The 24,046-nt window shown below is 42.1% G+C and overlaps 1 protein-coding gene across 2 annotated transcripts in view; it reads left to right on the forward strand.

The window, feature by feature from the left end:
* The window catches only part of LONRF1 (LON peptidase N-terminal domain and ring finger 1), a 150,776-nt gene that overhangs the window by 108,361 nt on the left and 18,369 nt on the right, over nt 1-24,046 (forward strand). For both annotated transcript variants that reach the window (XM_029587204.1, XM_029587202.1), the window contains 2 exons: nt 1,970-2,128; nt 12,290-12,452. In XM_029587204.1, coding sequence (XP_029443064.1) covers nt 1,970-2,128; nt 12,290-12,452 — 322 coding nt within the window. The remainder of the gene's footprint in view (nt 1-1,969; nt 2,129-12,289; nt 12,453-24,046) is intronic.

The following is a 24,046-nucleotide window of genomic DNA, read 5'->3' on the forward strand; positions in this document are numbered from 1 at the left end:
GCTCTACTACATCTCTAAAGGTCTCCTTTATATATCTTTCTGCCTCAGCTCCTCCAGGTCTGCTACTCTGGCCGCCTCGGACTCATTCTCTGCGAGCCAGAAGCTCTTTGCACAGAACTCTCATGTACAACCTCACCAACAGATAGATAATCATACGTTTATTTCATTTTTAAAACCTGCACCCATCATAAACGTGCATATTAAAAACAAACCAAACAAGACTGCATATATAGTAAACCTACATGTGCATAATATAGGCCTGGGTTTTACATGTGTAAATGCACTTTACCCATGTTAAGTCGGCTTTTGAAAATTGCTACAATATGCCATTGAATTGTCAATAGTTTTACCCATGCTAAGTGCACTTATTGTGGGTAAATGGTTTTTGAAAATTGCTGTGACTGTATGTTACACTTACATGCTAACTTCTTTGAAAATTCACCTGTAAATGAATACAGCACTGCCTCAAAATATCTTGGCCAATCATAAACTCATTTCCACATATCTGCCAAGTTGCCACCCATAAGATATTAAATGCCTGTTTAAGTTTTTAATGCCTTTTTAAAAGCTTTTGTGGAGTTCCATTTTCTGTAATGGCCTCAGCAAAATGTTTCAATATACTGGGCCAGCAACTGAAAAAGCTTTGCTATGGATTTCATCAAGATGGGGCCCGTTGTGGAGAGGGAACCTCTAAACTTTTCTTGGCCAGAAGATAGGGCACAAAGTGAATTATAAATGTGCAGTATTGAGCTTATAAGCATAGCAAATTTGAATTTTATTCTCCATGAAATGGGCAGCCAGTGGAGTAAAATAAGTAAGATGTAATACACTCACAAATCCTAGTCCAAGTTGTGCAGCTGCATTTTGCACTATCTGCGATGTTTTCAAGTTATTGGCTGGAAGACCCATATATAAAGCATTGCAGTGATCATGTGACACTCGGCTATCCAGTCTTTTGCACTATCTCTCTGCTGGGGTTTTGTCGGCATCTTAACTTGTTGAATGGATAGTCTCTTAAAGGTTGATTAAGGAATAGGTATGTCTCAATTTAAGGGTAAAATATGCTTAGGGTTTTTAAATTTTATTAGGTGTCTTAAAATCTATGGTTTTTAAATTTGATAATTAGGTGTTTAATATTGACCAGCAACAAGCCTAAATCAGTCAGTGTTAATTGAATGTTTTAAATGACTGGTTGATTTACGTTGTTTGGGTGTTTATAATTAATATATCAAAAAAATAAGACTGGGGGGGGGGGGGAAGGTTGGCTGAGTGGGAATCAAACTAGAAAATAGTTGAAGGACCCAGTACTCTTACCACCTCAGATCAAGTAAATGACCTTTGCTCCCAGTTCTATCACAGGCAAACACATACTAACCTTACAACTAGCACACAGCAAAAACAACCAGAAATAGTTTAACCCAACAAACTTTTTTTTTTTTTTGTCTGAAGTTTTAGGCACTTGTTCCTAGCAAGTCTTAAGCTTACCGTCAGCAGATGAAGGTTCTGATGTAACACTCCCTCTGGAGTGCTGACAGCAGATAGGAGTATCTTTGCAGGGCATGGAAGAATAGGGGCATTGGAGGGATGGGAGCAGGAATGAATAGCAACAGCAGTGTCTGGGATGAGGAAGAGCATCAGCAGAGAATGGTGGAGTCGACAAGAGTAAGAATAGCACATCTAACTTTTTAGAGTCCCAAAATGTACAACACCCATATTGACTGTATGTTCTTAATCCACACTGCTTTGAAGTTGAAATCCTGGGATTTGTAAAGCTGATACTTTTTAGGTTTAGAACAATTAAAGTAGTCTCTTGACATTTGTGGCATGATTTCCATCTTAATTACCCTGTAATTAACTGTAACTAAAAGGTCTGATTGCATAGTGGATTTCAAGATAGAAGTCTTGTCTCCTTTTTGACTGTATAGTGTATGAGCACTTTGGGCTAATTTAGGTGGTGTCTATTTTTCAGCTTGACTAAGAATGTACCAGTATTTGTTTGCACTATGGCATACCCTACTGTGCCTTGCCCTCTTCATGTCTTTGAACCAAGATACCGACTGATGATTCGAAGATCTATGGAAACTGGAACCAGACAGTTTGGAATGTGCATCAGTGATCCTCAGAAAATGTGAGTGTAAATGTGAAGATATAATTTCTTCTGTTCAGATGTTCTCCACAGACGAGCAGAAGCAGAAAGCCACCCAAATGGGTAACGTCATCCATAGGTGCCAAATTATAGCATGCTCTGGGGATAGAAAACAAGTCTTTCAGAGCATGCGCAGGAATTCTGTGCTCCTGTCACCTCACAAGTCCATTCAGTCTTTAGTCTGCTTGTCCACTAGTTGCTTTTCTATTTGTTTTTCTTTTTAAATCCAACCCCCCCCCCTTTTTTTCCCCTTCGCAGACCCTTCAAATTTTGTACCAAATGTTGCCACAAAATATTGACACAGGACCTTCTTGAGCTCTAAGATGCCGAATCCAGATCATGAAACCACTAGCTGAGGGCCCAAGCCACACAGAGGATTGTCCCCTAAGAGCCTGCATTTAAAGGGACATGCAACTAAAAGTTTTTCTCCTGAAAGAGAGAAATCCAGTTGTAAAGGACCAGCACCCAAAGGGTCAGAATCCAGAAAGGATAGAGAATAAGGCCTCTGCTTCCTAGAGCTCTAAAAATGAGAGACATCCTTCACTTATGGAACCAAGTTTCAAAAAACACCATGCCAAAAAAAAATCAACAAACATCATAGCGCGGTCACATTTGTTTGGCATTGAAAAGTTATTGACGTTTTTATAATCAGCTACATCTTCAGTGCCACAGACTTTGGAGCTGAAAGTTGCCAGCGCTGACTGCTGTTCTCAGCATAAATGCATACTGGTGTTGGCCATTCATCTCGACATAGACACTCTAGCCGTTCTCTTCTACTTTTGTTCCGGAGTCTTGATTCCTCATCCAGAATTTTTTGACCTCTTGCTACTTTCTCTTTTCTAAAGTGTTGTTCATTTGTCCAGGAGTTATGGACAGAATTTATTTAAAATTTTTTATAGATCCCGTCATTTGGAATAGACCATCATAATGGTAAATTTGTGAGCTCTTACGTAAAGGAAATGCCATCTCATTGCAGAACCAATTTTCAGAAGCCATTTTGGAAAAGCTTTCAAAGAGCTTCAATCTGGCTGCACCTTTTGATAAAAAGTAATCTTTAGCTTCCATTTCCTCAAAGATGTTATCTTCACTAAGCCTCCAGTTATCTCACTGGATTCTTTGCATCTCTGATCTGTTGTGTTCTATGCAACCTTCTCCTGAGTTCCTTTGGATATATCTCTTGAGCCTGCTGTAAGCACTATCCCAATAGAAGATGTATCCAGTTTTTGTACGGAAAAGTCTGAAGCCAAGCTCTTTAACTTGGGCGAAGAATCTAATCAGAGAAGAATTTGTGTTGAAATTTATTCACCCCCACCCCCCCCCCAAAAAAAATGTAAAGCTGTTCCTGAGCATAAAGTATTACAAGATCTTCTTCAGCAAAGATTTAGAAAACTCCTCTTTACTACCTGTAGCAAAAAAAGACATTAAGTATAGAGTGCAACAGTGTCCAAATCTAATTATCACATGAGTCTTTGGGGGTGGGGTTAGCTGTGAAGAAAAGTCAAAATCTTCCTGAAATACTCCTCCAGGGAAAGAATTTAAATTGGATGCTATGGGTAAAAAGATGGTCCAAGCAGCTACTTTACAATCCAGAATTGCAGCTTATCAGGTGCCTATGATTCAGTATATGTATAACATCTTGCAAAAAAATGAGTCTGTAGTCAATACTTAAAAGGTCAATAAAAATGTAGCTGTCTTTTGGCAGAGACTAAAGAATGATTCTTTGATACAGCTTTTTTTTTCTCAAAATCATTAGGTAAGACATGGAATACATAAGCCAGATCATATAACAATTTAACTTCCAACCATCTAAAGAACAAAGTAATAACATCATCTGAGCAATCATAAACAAGATATAATATATTCCTGCCTTACAACTTTTCAATATAGTCTCTCGCCTTCTCTTCCCCCCCCCCCCCCCCCCCCATGAATGTAGATGGAACAAAGTGTTGATACAGCTTCTAGATATTCGGCAATTGCCAGAGAAGGCTTGCCTGTCTTACAGCATCAGGATTAAGAGGATGAACATAATATAAATTGGTAGATGCACCATGCTCAGGAGACATCTTTCTTTGGAGAACAGCTTAAAAAACTTGTAGATAAGATAAAAGAACATTATGCTGCCCTGCAGACTCTAATACTACAACTGATCAGTCTTCCCGAAGTTGGTACCAGCAGTAACCATCTAGGAAATTGTATTATCCAAGAAGAAGGTGTAATTCTTACTCATACTGTAGGCAACGTATGCTACAACATCAGTCTCAGCCACTTCACCCAAGGTCTCAAAATAGACAGGACACAGCAAAAGCACTCAGCAGCTGCCTCAAAAGCCAAGCATGAGTTTTCGATTACCAACTCATGAAGCACATTCATTCTTTTCCAAGCTGTCCATTCAGGGGCGGGGGAACTGGGAAAGAGGGCAGTAGACTTCAATATTTTCATTCCCAGTAGTCTCACATTACTTGAAATTGGGTACTCAAAATAATCAAAGGTTATTACCTAAATTTTCAGGCTTTCTTCTCTCTGCCAAGTCATTCTTCCCAATAACTTAAGGTTCTCAAAGAGCTAAACTCCCTCCTGTTAGCTCATGCGATAGAACTTGTTCCTCTATCAGAGAAAGGAATGGGGTTCTATTTCATGTATTTGCTCATTCCAAAGCAGGAATTTATTCAGTCCAAGACTTCAGAGATTTGAATACATTTCTAAAAAAGGAAAATTTCAAAATGATTTTCCTAGCCACTATTCTTCTGCTTTTGGAAGCTGGAGATTAGCTAAGTTGGATCTCAAAAGATGCTTATATTCGCTTCCTGTGTAGTCTGTGGATTGGTACCTTCAGTGTTCTCTAGAGCATTATCAGCACAAATTTCTTCCATTTGTCATAGCAGTATCTCCCAATGTTTAGCAGCTGTAGCTGCACATTTTAGAAAAAGACAAAGTGCTAGTCTTTACTTAGATAACTGGCCAATATGAAGCACATCTTATGAAAGCTTTATATAAGGCGAAACAAGTTCCTCAAAACTTTGCAAAAGATTCTCAAAATATGGACTTAGTCAAAGTTTAACAATATTCAGCTTTCAGCAATTTATCTCCGGAGAAAAGACAATTCTTTGGCAGATACGTTGTTGATTTCATAAAACTCACAAATCTCTCCATCCACACCGTACAGTGTATTTTGTTTTTGTTTCATTAGTGGGGAACTCAAAGTATAGATCTCTTTGCAACTACTCACAACCACAAATTTCCCCTGTTTTTCTAGAAGGTCAGCAAGCAACTCCCTGTTGTCAAATGCATTCTTGATCCCTTGAAATGTATGCATTCCCTCCCATTCCTCTTATTCTAAAACCAATACTGAAATTAAGGAAGAACCACAGGAAGGATGATTCTCATGCCTCCTTGACCTTGATGGATCTAGTTTACATGGTTGCAGAAACTAGTTGTAGCCCCACAAGTTAGATTTTCCCAAATCTCCTAACTCAGCTTGAAGGCTCCCTACTTTACCCCAACCTTCAATCTCTAGCTCTGTCAGCATGGATATTGAGTGGAATAATGCTTACCATGCCCTTCCCACCCAAAGTAAGGCAGGTTCTTCTAGGACAAGCATTATGGTAGTCCTCACAGATGGGTGACATCAGGTGAAACCTGGTACGGAAAACTTTGACAAGTTTCTAGAACTTTGACTGGTACACTGAGCATGCCACTGTCCACGCAGGGTCCCTCTTCAGTCTTTTTTTTTTTTTTCCTCGCAAAGTAGTTGCCTCGTGTTTAATGGAGCTCTTAGCTCATCCTTTTCAAAGTATTTTCCCGGTCATTTTTTTTATATTCTCTGTGCTGGGTCCCTCTTCTCCGGTCAGTGCCATCCAGCATGTGGTAGGTGTCTTAAATTTTCCCTTCGTATGGTTGATTCCCAGCAAGTCGCCTCTCAGTGACCAGCCATCGACTGCTCACAAGCTATTTTTCATGGCATTGTCCAGTTTTCACCAATTTCCCCAGTGCCCACAGACCATGTTGATTACTGATCTTCATGAGATTTGTGTCCTCTGCTTGAGGACATCACACAACGTTCGAGGATGACCAGATAACCCCCAAAGGCCATCATGCCTGGCTGGATAAGATGGAAAAGCTTTTTGCCAGAAAGTCTGATCCATCTACTCTGGCATCAGGGGTGTCAACACCTAGGGGCTGAGGGGGGTAGTTAGATACACTGTCCCTCTCATGAGAGAGGAGCTAGTGATAGGCCGTCTCCAATGTCATTGCACTCAAGCTCATCAGGATCTTCATCTTCCTCGGCTCTGGGGAAAGGCCGAGCACCAAGAAGTCCCGCAAGCATCCTCAACCGGTTGGTGCACAGCGCGGTGTGTTTGCTCGCTCATTCACTCTCTCTCTCCCCCACCCCGGGAACTCGCGGCAGCAGCAGCCTCCTCCCGCTAACCTCTTCATTTTCAGCCCTCGCGGAGGCGGAGTCCCATCGGCCGCGGTTGAAGCTCTTCATTTTCCTCCGAGCCGCGCTGCAGTCTTCTTTTCTTCGGGCCGATGCCGAGCGCACTAGCGTGGCTGGCCTCTTCTTGCCGCGCACGCACCCGATACTCTCCACTTCCTCTTCCGGGCCGCGGGAGGGGGGGGGGGGAGAGAGCACGCTGGTGCCGCTGACTCCAGCTGTCCTGCCGCGTTCCGCCCGGGCTGACAGCATTTTAAGCCCGGGCGGAGGAGGACCGGGGAGCAGCTGGGTCAGCGGGAAAGTGTGGCGACACTTGTCTGCGAGCCAGATGCAGCCCTCAAAAGAGCCATATCTGGCTCGCGAGCCATGGGTTCCCGACCCCTGCCCTATCTGGACGATTGGTTAAACAGAAGCAACACCCAGCAGGGGATGCTCCACTCCCTGATGCTAACTACCCGTGTGCTCCAGGCTCTGTGGCTTGTCATCAACTACACCAAGTCTCATCTCAGCCCATCTCCTCATCTGGGTTTTATTGGAGTCAGACTAGACATGGTTCAGGCCAAGGCGCTTCTGCCCCCAACAGAGTGCTTGCCTTAGCATTGCTGGCGGTTTGGTCCATTGCAGTCATCAGGTTTCTGCTCGTCTGTTGCTCTGTCTTCTGGGTCACATGGCTGCACCTGTCCATGTTACCCCATTCACCCATTTGTGTATGCGCAGTGCTCAGTGGACACTGCACTCTCAGTGGCTGCAGACAACCCAGGTCCTCAACGCTGATGTTTGTATCATGCAGCCTCTTCAGGCTTCCCTGTCCTGGTGGGGAAAATCTCACCAATCTGGAGTAGGCACTTCCATCTCGAGCTCCCCCGCACCAGATTGTGCTTACCACCGATGCATCCACCCTGGGTTGGGGGGGGGGGGTGTGCATGTGGACAGCCTCCATACACAGGGTCGATGGTTGGCACAGGAATCTCGCTGCCAGGTCAACTTCCTAGAGCTCCGAGCAATCCACTATGCGCTCTGGGTGTTTTGGGACATTTTGTCTCACAAAGCTGTTGTGATCCAAATGGACAATCAGGTTGCAATGTGGTACGTCAACAAAAGGGGAGGCTCGGGCTCTTTTCTCCTTTGTCAGGAGGCAGTACAGATATGGGTCTGGCCCCTAACCCAAGGTATGCTCTTGTGAGCGATTTACTTAGCTGGGACAGAAAATGTGGCAGACTGCCTGAGTCGGGTATTCCGGCCACACAAGTAGTTGCTGGACCCCTCAGTAGCGGACCATATCTTCCACCTGGGAGGAACCCCGGATGTGGATCTCTTTGCCTCCCCTTTTAACAGCTAAGTCAGCCACTTCTGCTCCCTGTACAGGAGCAATGGGAAGCCAGTCTCGAACGCCTTTGTCCACTACTGGGGCAAGGGTCTTCTGTATGCGTATCCTCCGCTTCTGCTGGTAATGAAGACTCTCATGAAGCTCCAGCGGGACAAGGGGACCATGATCCTGGTGGCCCCATATTGGCTGAGGCGGGTCTGGTTTCTAATCCTGCAGGACCTGTTGGTCAAAGAACCCATCCGTCTGGGGACCTCCCCCCAAAAATGATCATGCAGGATTGGGGCAGGCTGTGCCATCCCAATCTCAGGTCATTAGCTCTGACTGCCTGGATGTTGAGAGGCTAGTCCTGCACTCCCTCAACATCTCTGACAACATATCTCAGGTACTGGTAGCTTCAAGAAAGTCTTCCACTAGGAAGTCTCAAGGCTCAAGTAGAGGAAATTCTCAGTCTGGTGTGGAGGTCATGGCTTGAATCCATTCGCCTGCCCCATGCTGCAGTTGCTAGACTACCTGTGGCACCTTTTGGAGGTTGGCCTGAAGACCAACTCAATCAGGGTCCACCTGAGTATCATCAGCACTTGCTATCAAGGTATTGGTGGTATGCCCATCTCTGTGCAGCACATAGTAGCGTGATTTATGCGGGGGTTGCTTCAGATGAAGCCATCTATTCATCGGCCTGTTTTTTCCTGGGACTTTAATGTGGCCCTAGCATGGCTCATGAGTGACCCGTTCAAGCCTATGCGTTCCTGTGATCTGAGGTACCTAACCTGGCAGGTTCTCTTCCTTGTGGCGGTCACTTTGGCTCGCAGAGTTAGTCAGCTTCAGGCATTGGTGACGTATCTGCCCTACTTGAAGCTCTTTCTTAATAGAATGGTCCTACGTACTCACCCTAAGTTTCTGCCTAAGGTGGTGACTGTTTTTCATCTTAATCAGTTTATTATTCTGCCCTTTTTCCCAAGGCCTCATTCTCACCAAGGTGAACGGGCTCTACACAGTTTGGACTGTAAGAGGGCTTTGGCCTTCTATCTTGAACGCACTGCAGGCCACAGGCAGTCCACGCAACTCTTCATATCCTTTGACGAACAGAAAGGGCGTTGTGGTGTGCAAACAAACTCTCCAACTGGCTGGCGGATTGCATCTCCTCTTGCTATGTGCAGGCAGACCTTCAGCTTGGAGGCCACTTTGAGGCTCACTCAGTGCGAGCCATGGCGGCATCAGTACCCACTTATAAGCGGTTCCCATTGCTGAAATCTGAAAAGCCGCAACGTGGAGTTCCCTACAAACATTTGCTGCTCATTACTGCTTGGACAAGGATGGTCGACATGATAATAACTTTGGCTACCTATTGTAAACACCATTGAAGAAACAATGAAACTTGCCAATATGTATCTTGAAATAATCAAACAGCTCTTAAATCAGATGGAACTGGTAATAAACATCGACAAAGAATTGTTATACCTTGAACGTAAAAACATACATCATATACAACCAACAATCACAATCAAAAATATTCAAACCGTTGAGTTAGCATTAAAAGTATGAAATCTAGGAGTAATAATTGACCCTGAGCTAAACATGAAACACATCTCGCTGAAAATAGAAGGATACGCAAAACTAATGATCCTGAAAAGACTAAAACCTCTACTAACTCTAAACAATTTTCACACAGTTCTACAGGCAATGATTTCGCAAGCACAGATTATTGTAACTCCCTGCTTTTAGGACTACTACAATCTACGATTCGGCCACTACAAATATTACAAAATTCAGCTGCTAGAATTTTGACTGGCAAAAAAAGAATGGCCACATTACAGGAACACTCGCCAATTTACACTGGCTTCCAATTGAACAAAGAGTACAATATAAGACACTATGTATAATTCATAAACTAATCCACGATGAAAAAGCAGACTGGCTTAACACTGCACTGCGCGTACATGTCCCGCAAAGAAACCTGAGATCTGCTAATAAGACTTTACTAACTGTCCCCTCTGTCCAATCAGCACGCCTCACGCAATTAAGGGAAAGAGCACTGTCAATGGCTTGCCCCATGCTATGGAACACCATGCCACTCGAAATAAGGCTGCAGAGAAATTTGAAAATATTCAAAACCACTCTGAAAACCTGGCTATTTAAACAAGCTTTTTATAAAGATAAGGAGAGAAACAGTTGAATGATAAGGACGCACCAAACTAGAAGTTATTACTTTAAACCTACAAAATGCATTTTAATGTTAAATTAAAACCGCCTAATACGTTCCTAACAAATAAGCTTAACTTACACTCATAGTTTTTTTTTTTATACTAAATTGTTACCGTTCTATGATGGCACATGGTTAATTTGTAATCTATACCACTCATATTTTTTCATTAACGTGCCTTTTTGTAAACCTTTGTGATGGTTATCTAACTCAACGACGAGTTTTTAAATAAATAAAAAATAAATAAATCTGTCCTTTGTAATCTCTTCCAAGCTTAAAAACCCAACTCTTTCTGGCTAGGGCCCATTGTTTGGGTTCAAGCCGTCTCCCTGTGTTACAAACAGCACTACAGTTATTTTTGGGCCCATTGGCACCTGCTTCAGTGCCTGTTGATCATAAACCTTACCGGGAGTAGCCTGTAGCTTGGTATTCACCGATCTGTGAGAACTAGGAAAAAGCAGAGTTGATCTCTTGTAACAGGTGTTGTCCTAGGACAGCAAGATGTTAGTTCTTAGGAAACCCAACTCCGCAGGGTGGCCGGTGAGTTCGCATGCATTTTTGTTTTATTTTTTTGCTCATGAATTCTATGTTACGAGACTGAAGAGGGGAGCATGGATAGTGACATGCTGGGCATGCTCAGTGTGCCAGTCAAAGTTCTAGAAACTTTGACAAAAGTTTTTCGTGCTGGGTTCCAGCCAATGTCACCCATCTGTGAGGATTAACATCCTGCTGTCCTAGGAAACTCCTGTTACAGGCAAGCAACTCGCCTTTCTCTTGGCAGCTAGAATATCTGTAACCAGATGATCATATAACTTTTAAATGGAAGAGATTTTCCATTTGGTGTACCTCTCATAATGAAGACATATTCACTTGTCCTACTGCATTGTTACTTCATTTTTTTTATATTATCAATTGAGGGTTCAAATCAGATTCAAATAGAGCATATTTGAGTGCAATAGTAGCATACCATTGACATTCAGAAGGACTGCTTATTTCTCAGCACCCAATAGTATTTATCAAAGGTTTATACCACTTATGACTGCAAATCTGGCTATCACCTGCTCAATGGGATTTGAATGTAGTTCTTTCACAGCTAATGAAATCCCTGTTGAACTTTGGCTACTGTAGATACAAAGTTTTGTATTTCTTATAACAATCACTTTGGCTCACAGAATTGGTGAATTCCAAGTGTTAGTATATTATGCATCTTATACCGAGATTTTGAAGAAGTGGTATTGAAAACCCGTCCAAAAGTCTTACCTAAGGTAATATGTCAGTTCTATCTGAATCAGTCTGTTGTGCTTCCAGTATTTTTCCCAAACTCTCTCTAATCCAGCTGAACAAAGAACCCTATTCTTGTTAAACTGATCTAAACCCTTCAGAAAATCTTGTGGTTTTCTTTTTTGTTCAAACTTATTAAAAATTCAAGCAAAAAAGGCCTTCCAGTGTTAAAAAAAAAAAAAAAAAAAAAAAAAGACATTATGTAAATGGCTCTCAGTGCATTTCTCTCTGCTTCTAGTCAACTGGAGTTCCTGTTTCACAAAAAAATACCATACCAAGTGAGAGCAACTACAACTTTATTGGTGCATCTTCAGCTAAATAGATTTCAGGATATCTGCAAAGCAGCCACCAGGTCATCCATACACACCTACATTAAACATGTTTGGATCAGGGCTCTCATAATGATAGTAACTTTGGCCAGGTTGTTTTAAGAAACATTTTAATCAGAAGCTTCAGCTTCTTTTCTTCTGTTCTCTTCGGATTGTGAAACTTTAAATACACAGAAGATTGTTTATATATCACAACCCTCTGCATGGGAGTCCTCACTTCTGTGGCAGTCTTTGTTTATGCTTGTCCATAGAGAGTTGCTTATGAGTATCAGGTGTTCTCTGTGGACAGCAGAACAAATAGCCACACAATTCCTTCCACCTCCCCATTCAATTGAAGCTAATTTGTGAAAAGATTGAGGGACTTGTGCAGCAACAGCAGCGCAGGAACTCCTGTACATACTAGAAAGACCTTTGTCTTCTGAGCTCTGAGAAAGCCTGCTCTGACTCTGTGCTGTTGATGACATCACCTACTTGTGCAAACGTTCTGTCCATGGAGAATACCTGTAACAGATAAGCAGCCCTGCTATGCCCTGTTCAGATTATATGCTGACAGATAATGACATTTTTGTTTTAGCTTTGCAGATTATGGATGCATGCTGCAAATCAGAAATGTTCATTTTCTACATGATGGGCGATCTATTGTTGATACAGTTGGTGGAAAGCGGTTTAGAGTTTTGCAGAGACTGATGAAAGATGGCTATTGTACTGCAGACATTGAATATTTGGAAGATATTAAGGTAATTAAATTTGTTTCATTTGAATGTTTTATGTTCAGTTAAGACTCTCTAACCTGCCTTTTACTGTTCTTGAAAACAGAGTAACCAATTCAAATTTGAAGAAGCAGAGACTTTGAACTGTTTCCAAAATATATTTTGCTATTATCTAATATCCAATTCCTTGTCAACTCCTGGGTTTATTATCCCGTACCTGCAGATGGAGGCAGAAAACCAAAACTGTTTGGCATCACCTTTCTCTTATCTAGTACAGTACTTGAATCAGCCAATAATTCTTTGCCTACAGCAAATGATAGGTCAATCTGGTGCAGTCTTGGATACCGAGCTTCTGGATATCAGACTATTTGGCTCTCCTTCAGTTGTACTCATGCCCAAGACTGTGTTCCAGCTGAAGATGATCTTCTCTCCCAAAAGGGAACTGGACTGATCATCTATGCTTTCTCCCAGTGGTGAGGGTTTATGCTGTGAGACACTACCTCTTCCCAACTTTATCTGTTAGAGGCTGGTTTAGACTCTAACAATACATAGTTTTTTTGGGGGGGAGCAGTAGCAAGCTGGTAAAGCAGCATCTGTCTGGCTAATTTCTTTCTGGGCCAATTCTGGCAGTGCAGTGTATGATCCTCCCTCACCCCAGGTATGCCAGAGTGGGGACGAGATAAGAGGGCTGCAGGGGTTGGGAACAGAGCGGAACTGCTGGTGCCTTGTGCAGTTGTGGCAGTATAACATTGCTTCACTGCTGTAGTTTGAGAGCTTCCAGCAGCTGCAGATGAAAAGATGGACCCAGGGACCATAGGGCTGGGTCATTTTAGTGGAGGGGCAGGGGGGAGATTAAAATATTGGCGAGAATGGTGGCTAATTTGAGGAGTCAGCAGGGCAGTTCTCTAACAAGCTCAAAACAGCCTTAGGAGGCTCTAAGTAGCTTGCAGCTGCTAGAGAGAAATTCCTTCTTTGGGGATTCAGGGTCTGCTCCAGGTTTTGTTTTGCCCATATGTCATGCTGCTTCTGTGCCACTCTTTCTGTGTTATGCAGGAATGGGCTGGAGTGGTCTCAGGGGGTTCATGTTCTCAGAGTTCAGAATAACATTTAGAGCCATCCTATTGGGGGCCCATGTTCAAAAATGTCTAGGATTGAGTTAAGTCTTTTGGAAGGATCTCCCTTCGAGGGCATTAGAAAAGGTCAAGAGATATCTAATCATTTAGAGGAATTGGAGGAAGGGAGTGAGATCCTCTGAGATCACAGAGGACTCTTCTTTCCAACTTTTCTGGAAAGAGGAAATTCTTCTTTTGATTATCTAAATGTTGGAAGCTTTTGAAAATCAGAGGTGCAAGCAGAAACAGCTACTCCTACAGGGGATCCTAAGCTTTCCCAATACATTGGACTGTTCAGGATATGAATATGGTGGAATGACTGTCTTCTGAGACTTAGGAAGGTGTTATCAAAGCATCAAAGATAACTGAGATGAATCACATGTTTAAAAATCAATCAGCAGAAGAAAGAGAGTGTGGAACAAACTAAATCAGTGGTTCTCAACCCTGTCCTGGGGACCCCCCAGCCAGTTGGGTTTTCATGATATCCACAATGAATATGCATGAGAGATAATTTACATGTTATGGAGGCAGTGCATGCAAATTTTCTCTCATGCATATTCATTGTGGATATCATGAAAACCCGACTGGCTGGGGGGACCCCAGGACAGGGTTGAGAACCACTGAACTAAATAGTCCTTACAAAGTCCTTGAAAGGAAATCTTAATCTTTTAGTATATAGATACTCCACAATCTTCAATAAAAATATTCAGTTTAAAATAGGTTAGTGTCCCCAGGCATGGTCACATGTTTCACAACACCGGCTGCATCGGGAGGGACAGTAGACCACAATTTAAAACGCTTAATGCATTCTTTTGCTCAATGTGCGGGGGACACTAACCTATTTTAAACTGAGGGGCAGGTTCAGATTCTTCCCGAACCCCCCAATAAAGTTTTGCTGATCCACCCTCAGAACGAGGAGATAGGGGGTCAACTGTCCCTCTTCTACCAGCAGTGGGTTGAGATCACTTCGGACAAATGGGTACTGGATGGTCATACAAGGATACGTGCTGGAATTTCACAGCACTCCTCAGGACATGTTCATGATGTCTCTTTGCCACACCTAGCAGAAGAACCAGGCATTGGAGTCTAACTTGATAAGGCTTCTCAGGATGAGAGCTATATTTCCAGTACCTATGCCCCAGTAAAATACGGGGCTTTATTCCATCTATTACATCGTACCCAAGAAGGAGGGTTCCTTTAGCCTCATCCTGGACCTCAGTGTCAAATGACATTGAGTAATTCATTTCTGCATGGAAACTCTCCGCTCCATTTATTTATTTATTTATTTTATTTTTAGTTTTTATATACCGATCTTCTTGCATTAGATACAAATCAAACCAGTTTACAAAGAACGTAAACTTGCCTGTAGGCTATACATAGAACCATGAACATTTAAGAAAAACTCTGGGAAACATAGAAAGTTAATTAACCTGGAAAACAATTTGAATTATATAGAAATAAGTCACAATAAGCGATTGATTCAATTAAATTGGGCTTGGTTTCAATTAGGTTGAAGAAAATGAGATGAAGTATAGAGTGCTAGGAAAAGGGGAAGAATAGGCAGAATAAGACCAAAGGGTAACTGGAGGTCTCTTCAAGGGAAATGAGTTAGAGAAAATGAAAAGTGAAATATGAGAGCAAAAATAAACAAACCAAGCCAAACTTGTGATGAGGAATGAGCAGGGATATGCTGCGAAAAAAGGAGAGAATGTGTTAACTAAAATGCTGTTTCTGGAAAGGCAAGGTTGAATAACCAAGTTTTTAGTTTTTTCTTGAAGGAGATTGGGCAGGGGTCCTGTCTGAGGTCTGGTGGGAGAGTGTTCCATTGAATGGGACCTGCGGAAGAAAAGGCCCTGTTCCTTAGAGATGTTTTAACTTGAGGGACGAAGAGAGTACCTTGGTAAGCTCTTCTCATAGGTCTTGTGGAGGTATTAGGGCGAACCTGGAAGGTGAGATCGATTGGAGCAAGTTTGTGGAGGGTTTTGTGCATGATTGTCAGCACTTTGTAGAGGATTCTATATTTGATCGGGAGCCAGTGGAGGTTGTAGAGGATAGGTGTGATGTGATCCCTCTTATTAGTATTCGTTAAAATCCTGGCAGCTGAGTTCTGTAACATCTGAAGTGGCTTAATGGTGACAGCTGGGAGCCCAAGCAACAACGAGTTACAGTAATCTACTTTGGTAAGTATGATTGATTGCAGAACCAAACGGAAATCATTGAAGTACAAGAGGGATTTAAGCTTTTTAAGTACTTGTAACTTGAAAAAGCACTCTTTTGTCGTATTGTTGACAAACCTTTTTAAGTTCAGCTGGTTGTCCAAGAAGGACCCTAGATCTCTAACGTAAGAGGTGTTTTTGATGTTATCTGGCATCGTTGAAGGGAAGATAGGTAGAAAGTGGCTATCGACTTGAGATTGATTATTTGGGTATGTAGTCTCCTTAGTAAGGTTTTCATCTTGAGATATGATTAGGAATTTGGTCTTGTCTTTGTTGATGACAAGGTTAAGCTTGAAGAGGAGTGAGCTGATCTCTTGAAAGCAAATGTCCCAGAATATAAGAGATTTTTTTAAAGAATCATTGATAGGGATGAGAATTTGGATATCATCCGCGTATATGTAATGCTTGATTTTCAGCTTGGTGAGGAGGAGACAGAGGAAGCAGGTATATGTTGAAGAGGGTTGGTGAAAGGGCAGAACCTTGAGGGACACCCAAGTTGGATCTGATTAGGTGTGATTGTTTATTGTTGATTTTAACCTTGAATGATCTATTGCTAAGGAATGAATGGAACCAGTCCAAGGCAGAACCCGCGATGCCTGTATTCACTAGTCGGTCTAGCAGAATTGAATGGTTGACCGTATCAAAGGCAGCTGAAAGATCCAGAAGAATCAGTAGGTGAGATTGTTTGTTTGTTTTTTGTCCATGTTCACAATGATGGAGTCAGTAAGCGAGATCAGAAGTGATTCCGTGTTTAGCGATTTACGAAAGCCATATTGTGAAGGTGCTAAGATCTTGTGTTCTTCCAGGAATTCTGTGAGTTGTTTATTAACTATTTTCTCCATGATCTTGGCAATGAAGGGAAGGTTAGCAATGGGGCGGAAATTTGCTGGGTCTGATGTTGACAAGTTAGGTTTTTTTAGGAGAGGTTTCAAGATAGCTTGTTTTAGAGAATCTGACACAAGTCCTTGGGTTAACGAGCAATTGATGATTTTTGCAATGGGTTTAGCAATAGTATTTGGTATTGAAATGAGGAGGTTGGGAGGGATGGAGTCTAGAGGATGGGATGAGGGTTTGAGTTTTTTCAGAATATTTTCCACTTCGAGAGAAGAGGTGGTCTCAAAGGAGTCTAATCTTGCGGTCTGTTGAAGTGATGGTATACTCAGATGGGGGATGGGAGGGTTTGGTGTAGAAAACTGTTTGGTAAGATTGATAATTTTGTTTTCGAAGAAGGTGGCCAGTTCTGTGGCTTTGATGAGAGCATGATCATCTGGGATGGACGGTGGTAGAGGTTTGGTGAGGGCAGAGATGTAGGAGAAAAGAGCTTTGGAATCGAAGATGAAGTGGTGAATTTTTTTCACGAAGAATTCTTTCTTTGTTTTGAAAATGGTGTTCCTGTATATATTAAGGGTGGATTTGTAACTTGCTAAAGTCTTGGGAGAGGGATTTCTACGCCAGATATGTTCTTTATTTCTGAGGTGTAGTTTGATCGTCTTCAGTTCAGGAGTGAACCAAGGTTTTCTGTTGTCTTGGGCCTTGTGAATCACCTTAGTAATTAGGGGGCAGGTTTGGTCTGCGACTTTGGTGATAGAAAGCCAAGAGTTGGTGGCGGAGTTCGCATCTGAGAGGTCGAGCTGTGGCAATTCTTTGGTAAGGTAATTAGTAAGGATTTCCGAAGAGCATGGTTTCCTGAAGTGAACCGTGGTTTTTGGGAAGGCAGGGGGAAGGATGTCTGCTATCTTGAGGGACGTGTTTATAATATGGTGGCCGACCAGAGTACTGGTGTACTTATCGGAGATGATGAAAGAGAGATACCTTCGTTAATGAAAATCAGGTCTAGAGTGTGGCCTGCTTTATGAGTTGGGTTGTTAATGATCTGTTTGAAGCCCATGTTCTGAAGCGATGATAAAAAAGTTTCGCAGTTGGGGGAGCGTATGACCAAGTCTACGTGAAGGTTGAAGTCTCCCATTATTAATGCGAGTGAATCGTAGTTGATGTGTTTGGTAATGTATTCAGTGAGGGGAGATGGATCTGTTTCCAGAATTCCGGGTGGAGCGTAGATCAGACAAATTTGTAGCTCTTTGGATTTGAAGTAAGCGCATTCTAGATTAGAGATTAGGCTTGAATTTTGCAGGGATAACTTTAGGCCTTTCTTGGCTGCAAGTAGAAGTCCGCCTCCTCTTTTTTTTTTATGTCTGGGAATCGAGAAAATATCATATGTTTGTGTGGGCAGTTGGTTAATAATTACTGAATCTGTAGATTTTAACCAAGTCTCTGTGATGGCACAAATGTCAGGATTGGCCTCTGAGAGAAAATCATTGAGACTGTGAGATTTTTTCGAGAGAGATTGGGCGTTGAAAAGGGTCAGGGTGAAGAGGGAGAGACCAAGGAATTGTGTAAAAGGAGAGATAATAGGGATTAGCCTTTTCTGCTGGAAAGTGCGACATGGAGGTGGTTTCTCATTATTTCTGAGGTGAGTATTGATAATGGGGATGTTGAAGGAGTGCATTTTAAGAGTGGAGAGAAAACTTAGTGGTAAGAAAGCCAAGGAGCAGAATTTCTAGAGAGGTCTGGAGCCTAGAGAGAGACAAAAAAGGCAGAAATAGTTATAATAAAGTCTATCCTCAGGGGCTGCACGAATGGCCATACAACCGGGAGAGTTCTTAACCTCCCTGGACCTTTCCGAGGCCTACCTTCATATTCCAATCCGGCAAGAACATTGTTTCCTATGCTTTATGGTACTGGGCCGCTAATATCAGTTCAGGATGCTGCCCTTTGGCCTGGCCACCTCCCCTAGAACATTTTCCAAGATTATATTGGTCGTAGCAGCTGTACTGAGAAAAGAGGGAATCCTGGTTCACCCGTACTTGGACAATTGGTTGATCCGGGCAAAGTCTGTGGAAGAGATTCTCCAGGTGACCAGCAGGGTGACGTCCCTGCTTCAGGAACTCTGGTCGTAAACATGGACAAAAGCTGTCTCAAGCCCTCCCAGTCCTTGGAATATCTGGGAGTCCAGTTTGACACCAAGCAGGGCAAGGTCTTTCTCTCATCCATGCGGATAAGGAAGTTGATGTCCCAAGTGCATCGGTTGATGAACACGATGTGCCCGACAGTGTGGAGCTATTTTCAAGTCCTTGGTTTGATGGAGTCAAGCCTGGAGGTAGTACCGTGGGCGAGGGAACACATGCGACCACTTCAACACTCCCTGTAGTCAAGTTGGAACCTGCTGTCTCAAGACTATTCGATTCGCCTCCACCTACCTATGGAAGTATGCTCTCAGCTCCAATGGTGGCTGCAGGAAGCTCATCCAAGCAGGGGTGTAACCCTATCCTTGCCAAAGTGGCTGGTCCTCACAACAGACGCGGGCCTCCGGGGTTGGGGAGCTCACTGTCAGGAATTGATGGCCCAGGGGCGTTGGACCAAGGAAGAGGCACTCTGGAACAGGACAGCAGGATGTTAGTCCTCACGAAACCCACCCGCCACCCCGCAGAGTTGGGTTTGCTTACATTTTATTCTTTTATTTTTCCCTTGTACTTTTGCTACAAACGAGACAGAAGGGGGACCCCTACTGGCTACAGGGTTAGTGGCATGCTCAGTGTGCCAGTCAAAGTTCTAGAAACTTTGACAAAAGTGTTCTGTGACAGAGCTCCATCTGATGATGTCACTCTTATGTGAGGACTAACATCCTGCTGTCCTGGGAGAACACCTGTTACAGGTAAGCAACTCTGCTTAACTCCTTGAAGGTCCAGGTAGCAGCTCTCTCCTGTTTCAGGGGCGAGGTGAATGGGAACCCACCTGTCGACTCATCCGGACATGGCCTGTTTTCTGAAAGGGGTAAAGCCCCCTCCAGCCACCCCTATGGTGGCCGGTTCCCTTGTGGAATCTTAATCTTGAGCTTCCTGCAGAAAGATGCTCAAAACATGGCTCTTCCACCAGGCCTTCCCAGACTAGCCACCCTCTCTACCCTCCCTCGCCCTCCCTGCTGTAATTATGTAATTGTTTCATCATTCATGACCACGATCAATGTTTGTAAATATGTTTTGTTTTTTATCTCCCATTCCCCCTCCCCCTCGCTTTACCTCTCAGGCTTCCCCTAGAGCCTCTACTCTCTCACTCATAATCTCCTGGTTCTCCCCTTCCCCTGTTCCATGTAATTTCAACCTTTTGTTACAATGTAAACCGATATGATGTGTATTTTAATGTCGGTATAAAAAGATGTTAGATAAATAATCTAGTATTGGAGGCAGGGCCCTTCTTTCAGCCACTGCTCAGTCTTTCCTTGTGCTTGTTAACCCTGAAAACTATGTTCCTGGTGGCTGTATGCTCAGCTTGTATTATCTATGAACTATAGGCACTGTGTCGAACAGTTCCTCCGGATGATTCCAGGAGCATTAAAACTTCATACCGTTCCATCCTTCTTGCCCAAGGTAGTCTTGGAGTTTCATTTAAATCTGTCCATTTTGTTGCCATCCCTAGATAGGCACAAGGATGCGGTAGAATACCACCTCCTCCGCCATTTAAACATCAGTAGGCTTTTGGTGCGATATCTAGAAGTTTCAGAACCAGTCCGCAAGACTGACCACTTGTTTGTTCTTCACAGTGGAAGGAGGCAGGGTGAACCAGCTTCGTGGGCTACCATAGCTCGCTGGATCAAGGAGGTGGTCACGGGAGCCTATGAGGCAGGAAATCCATTATCCTTTCAGGTTAAAGCTCATTCCCCTAGGGCTCAGGCAGTCTCCTGAGCAGAAGCTAGACTGCTGTCTCCTGTTGACATCTGCCGAGTGACGATGTGGTCCTCCTTACACACCTCCAAGTTCTATTCCCTGGATGTTCAGGCCCAAGAGGACACAGCCTTTGCAGGGGCGGTGTTAACCAGACCACTGGCAGCCTCCTGCCCCGATCGGGAGTAGCTTTTGTACATCCCATTGGTCCTGAGTCCATCTGGCTACGTGCTAGGAAATGGAGAAATTACTTACCTGATAATTTTGTTTTCCTTAGTGTAGACAGATGGACTCTGCATCCCGCCCATGGCTGCCCAAGAATGGTGCCAAGGAAAAAAAGAATATCTGTGAAAATAATATCAATTCCAAGAGATTACAGAGAGCCTTAGCCCAATCCCTAGATCAGGGCATCTATAATCTTGCTGGGATTCAGCGTTTGAGTACAAATAGTCAAGTTGGTTTTGATCAAGTTTTTTTTCCAATAGTATGTCCACAATGGCTTTTGAAGAGAATACTGAAAGGCTGAGGTAACTGCAGGGGTGTATCTAAGGTGACATCAGCTTTGAAACCTGATTCCATCTCTATCTGCTAGCAGGGGAGCATATAACCCATTGGTCCTGAGTCCATGTGTCTGCACTAAGGAAAATGAAATTATCAGGTAAGTAATTTCTCCATTGATGATCTTGATGGGGAAGACAATGCAATCAATGAGTAGCTTGTTATAGTTCAGAGTATGATCTCTAAATCAGGAGAAAGTCTGTTTCCTGATTTAGAGATCTAAAGCTAATTTATAACCATTTCTTGACTGTCTAGAGACAGATTTGCAAGAGCTGAAACTGGCAGGCCAGGTTGGCTGGTTGCAAATAATATCCATTTTTTTTAATCTGAATATATTTTGTACCCACCGCATAAACTTGCTTGAACTTTACACACAGGAGCCAGATAAATGTTAAAAAGTGCTGAAAGTGCCAACACCTGAGGAATATCTGTGTTAATGGCAGACCATTGTGAGCCTTCAAATCCCATTTTCACTTGTGAGTGTTCAGATAGATAAGTCTTAAATCAGTCTAACACAGTTTCCACTATGCCACATTCTTGCAACCGATACAACAGAATATTATGGTTGCTAGTGTCGAATGTAGATGAAATGTCAAGTGAAACAATGACACAGCTATTCTCACCCTCTAGACCTCTTCTGAGTGCATCTATTAAGGAAACCATGAGAAGTTCTGTGTCCTGGAATGCCAGAATCCAGATTGATGAGGATCCAGGATTTGTTTATTTTCAGTAAAATTAGTGAGTTGCCTTAAAACCATTGTTTCGAGAAGTTTGGTCATGAATGAATTCGAAAATATGAGTCTAAAATTACTTGGGATCAGAAGCATAAAGTTTTTTTAATGTGGCCAAACAGAAACTTGCTTAAGGCATGACTGAATGTGACATTGTGTCTGTGACAATCTCTGTAAGAACTGGTGAAACTCTCTCTTGTGGCTTTTAAAACCAGTACTGCACAGATATTCAAGGGACAATATAACTGTTCATTCTTGCAATAACCTGAGAAAGATACATTGTCAAAGGAGGCCCTAGTGTGGATCTCTTAATGGTACAAAGCTTTCATGCCAAATTAGAACAGTAGAAAATCATATGGTAAGTTTTGTTGTTTTTGTGGTGAAAAACGCGAATTTGAAGCCGTGAGCGTCTTTGACAGGAGGTAATGGTGAATTTTGCAGAGACAAATGAGTTAGAGCTTGGAAGTTTATTGTATGTGGATATCGTAAAACAGCGAAGCTGAGCTTGGAGAACGAAGACTGCATTTGCAGCGATATTAAGCAGAGACTGCCTTGATGTTTTGAAAAAAGCGAGATTTGAAGAAAAAATAAGAGGTGTTGAAGATCATCCAAAAGATTGAATAAAGCAGTTGTGTCTACAATTTAAAGTAGATTCGGTGGCCAAGTGAAACCAATGATTTTTCTATACATCACAAAGTAATGAGTAGAGAAGTGGTTCCTGTTCATTGACGAGAGTCATCTATTGAATATATTGGATTGAAAATTCCCCTGAAGAAGCCGTTCACGCGAAACAAGGGCCCTGTTGGGATTTATTAAAATTTGGGATTTATAAAAATTCAATAGATTAAATGTATCGGGGGTTTTAAAAATTCAATATAATTTAACATATGACAAGTATCTGGAATCTATATAGCTCGTTGAGTATTTGCCACATAAGGAGTATGTAAGATAAAATAATTATATGAACAAGATTAGCCAAATGAATTGGTCCAACAGTGTGAAATTAGAAAAATCAGAAACAGAGGTTAATTTCATTATGGCTTATGGAATCTGATTTTGGAAGTAGTTTTTATGAGTGAGTTGTTAGAACGATTATGTATGGGTATGAGTGATATAATGTTTTTTAATTGAGATATTTAAAATATGTTGAGGGTATTTTGATAACCGCACAATTAATGGATGTTAAATGCAATTTGTTGTGTATGTATGAACTATTTGAAGAATAATTTAAAACTTGTTTGTGAGACAGACAGTATAAAAATATTATATGTGCTTGTATCCACTCTGGAAGGAGTGGTTTTTTTGCTGTGTTTATAGATATAGATATGACCTCTCCATAATGTATTGTCATTTGAAACTGATTTTTTCGGATTCATATATATTTAAAAAAAAAAAAAAAAAAATCAGTGGAAGGAGTGTCAGAAGCTTGTGTTGCTTGACTACTGTTTTATCAGAATCATTAGTAAATGTTTTTGCTATGTAAAATAACTCCTTGGGATTATCGCCTACTTCCCTAATATATGAGGTCTTTTGGCATCAATCTGAACTGTTCATTGAAACGTATCCTGTAGTTGGCTATTAATTCTAGTATGTGAGGTTTACACCAGTGTTGCTTGCTCTTGTGTAAAGTGCGACGCTTTTACTGCTGGTGTTAGGCAGGGTTGGGATTTTTTTTTATTATGAAGGTGAACTGGTTTGAGAGGGGCTAAGATGTCTAGTGGCATTCAAGATGGAGTCCCATAAGGGGACGACAGAATCAATGTCAGCTGCATGGAAGGACATTAGCCTAGGTGAGATTAACTTAGAAAATTTCATGCTGTCAATATGACCTCTCCATAATGTATTGTCATTTAAAACTGATTTTTTTGGGTAATTTGAAGATGGTAAGAAAAAACACATTAGCAAGTGGTTAGATGCTTCATGGTGCTTACTTTCTGCCTTGATATTAAAATGTACATTTGGTTGATGAGTAATCAATGGCAAAATAACTTTCAAAATGCTGAACTAGCCTGTTTTCCTATAGAAAAAAACTGAGATTTTGCATGTCAGGAGCATTGAGGGCACATGAAAATTATGAGCTGGGGATCACAGTGCTCTTTCTGTGGCAGAAATTTGAATTAAATAGAATAAATAATTCAAAGTTTTGGGGTGGGAGAGACATACAAACATGTCTTTTGTAAATCCAGTTTCCCTGAAGGAAACTAAGCTAAAAAGCAAACAGTAAATATTTTTAAATGCTTCTGGAAACAGCATCAGCTTGTGTTAAGCAACCAGCAATCTACTATG

Source organism: Rhinatrema bivittatum, chromosome 1 (genome assembly GCF_901001135.1).
Source record: "Rhinatrema bivittatum chromosome 1, aRhiBiv1.1, whole genome shotgun sequence".
NCBI classification, from domain to species: Eukaryota; Metazoa; Chordata; class Amphibia; order Gymnophiona; family Rhinatrematidae; genus Rhinatrema; species Rhinatrema bivittatum.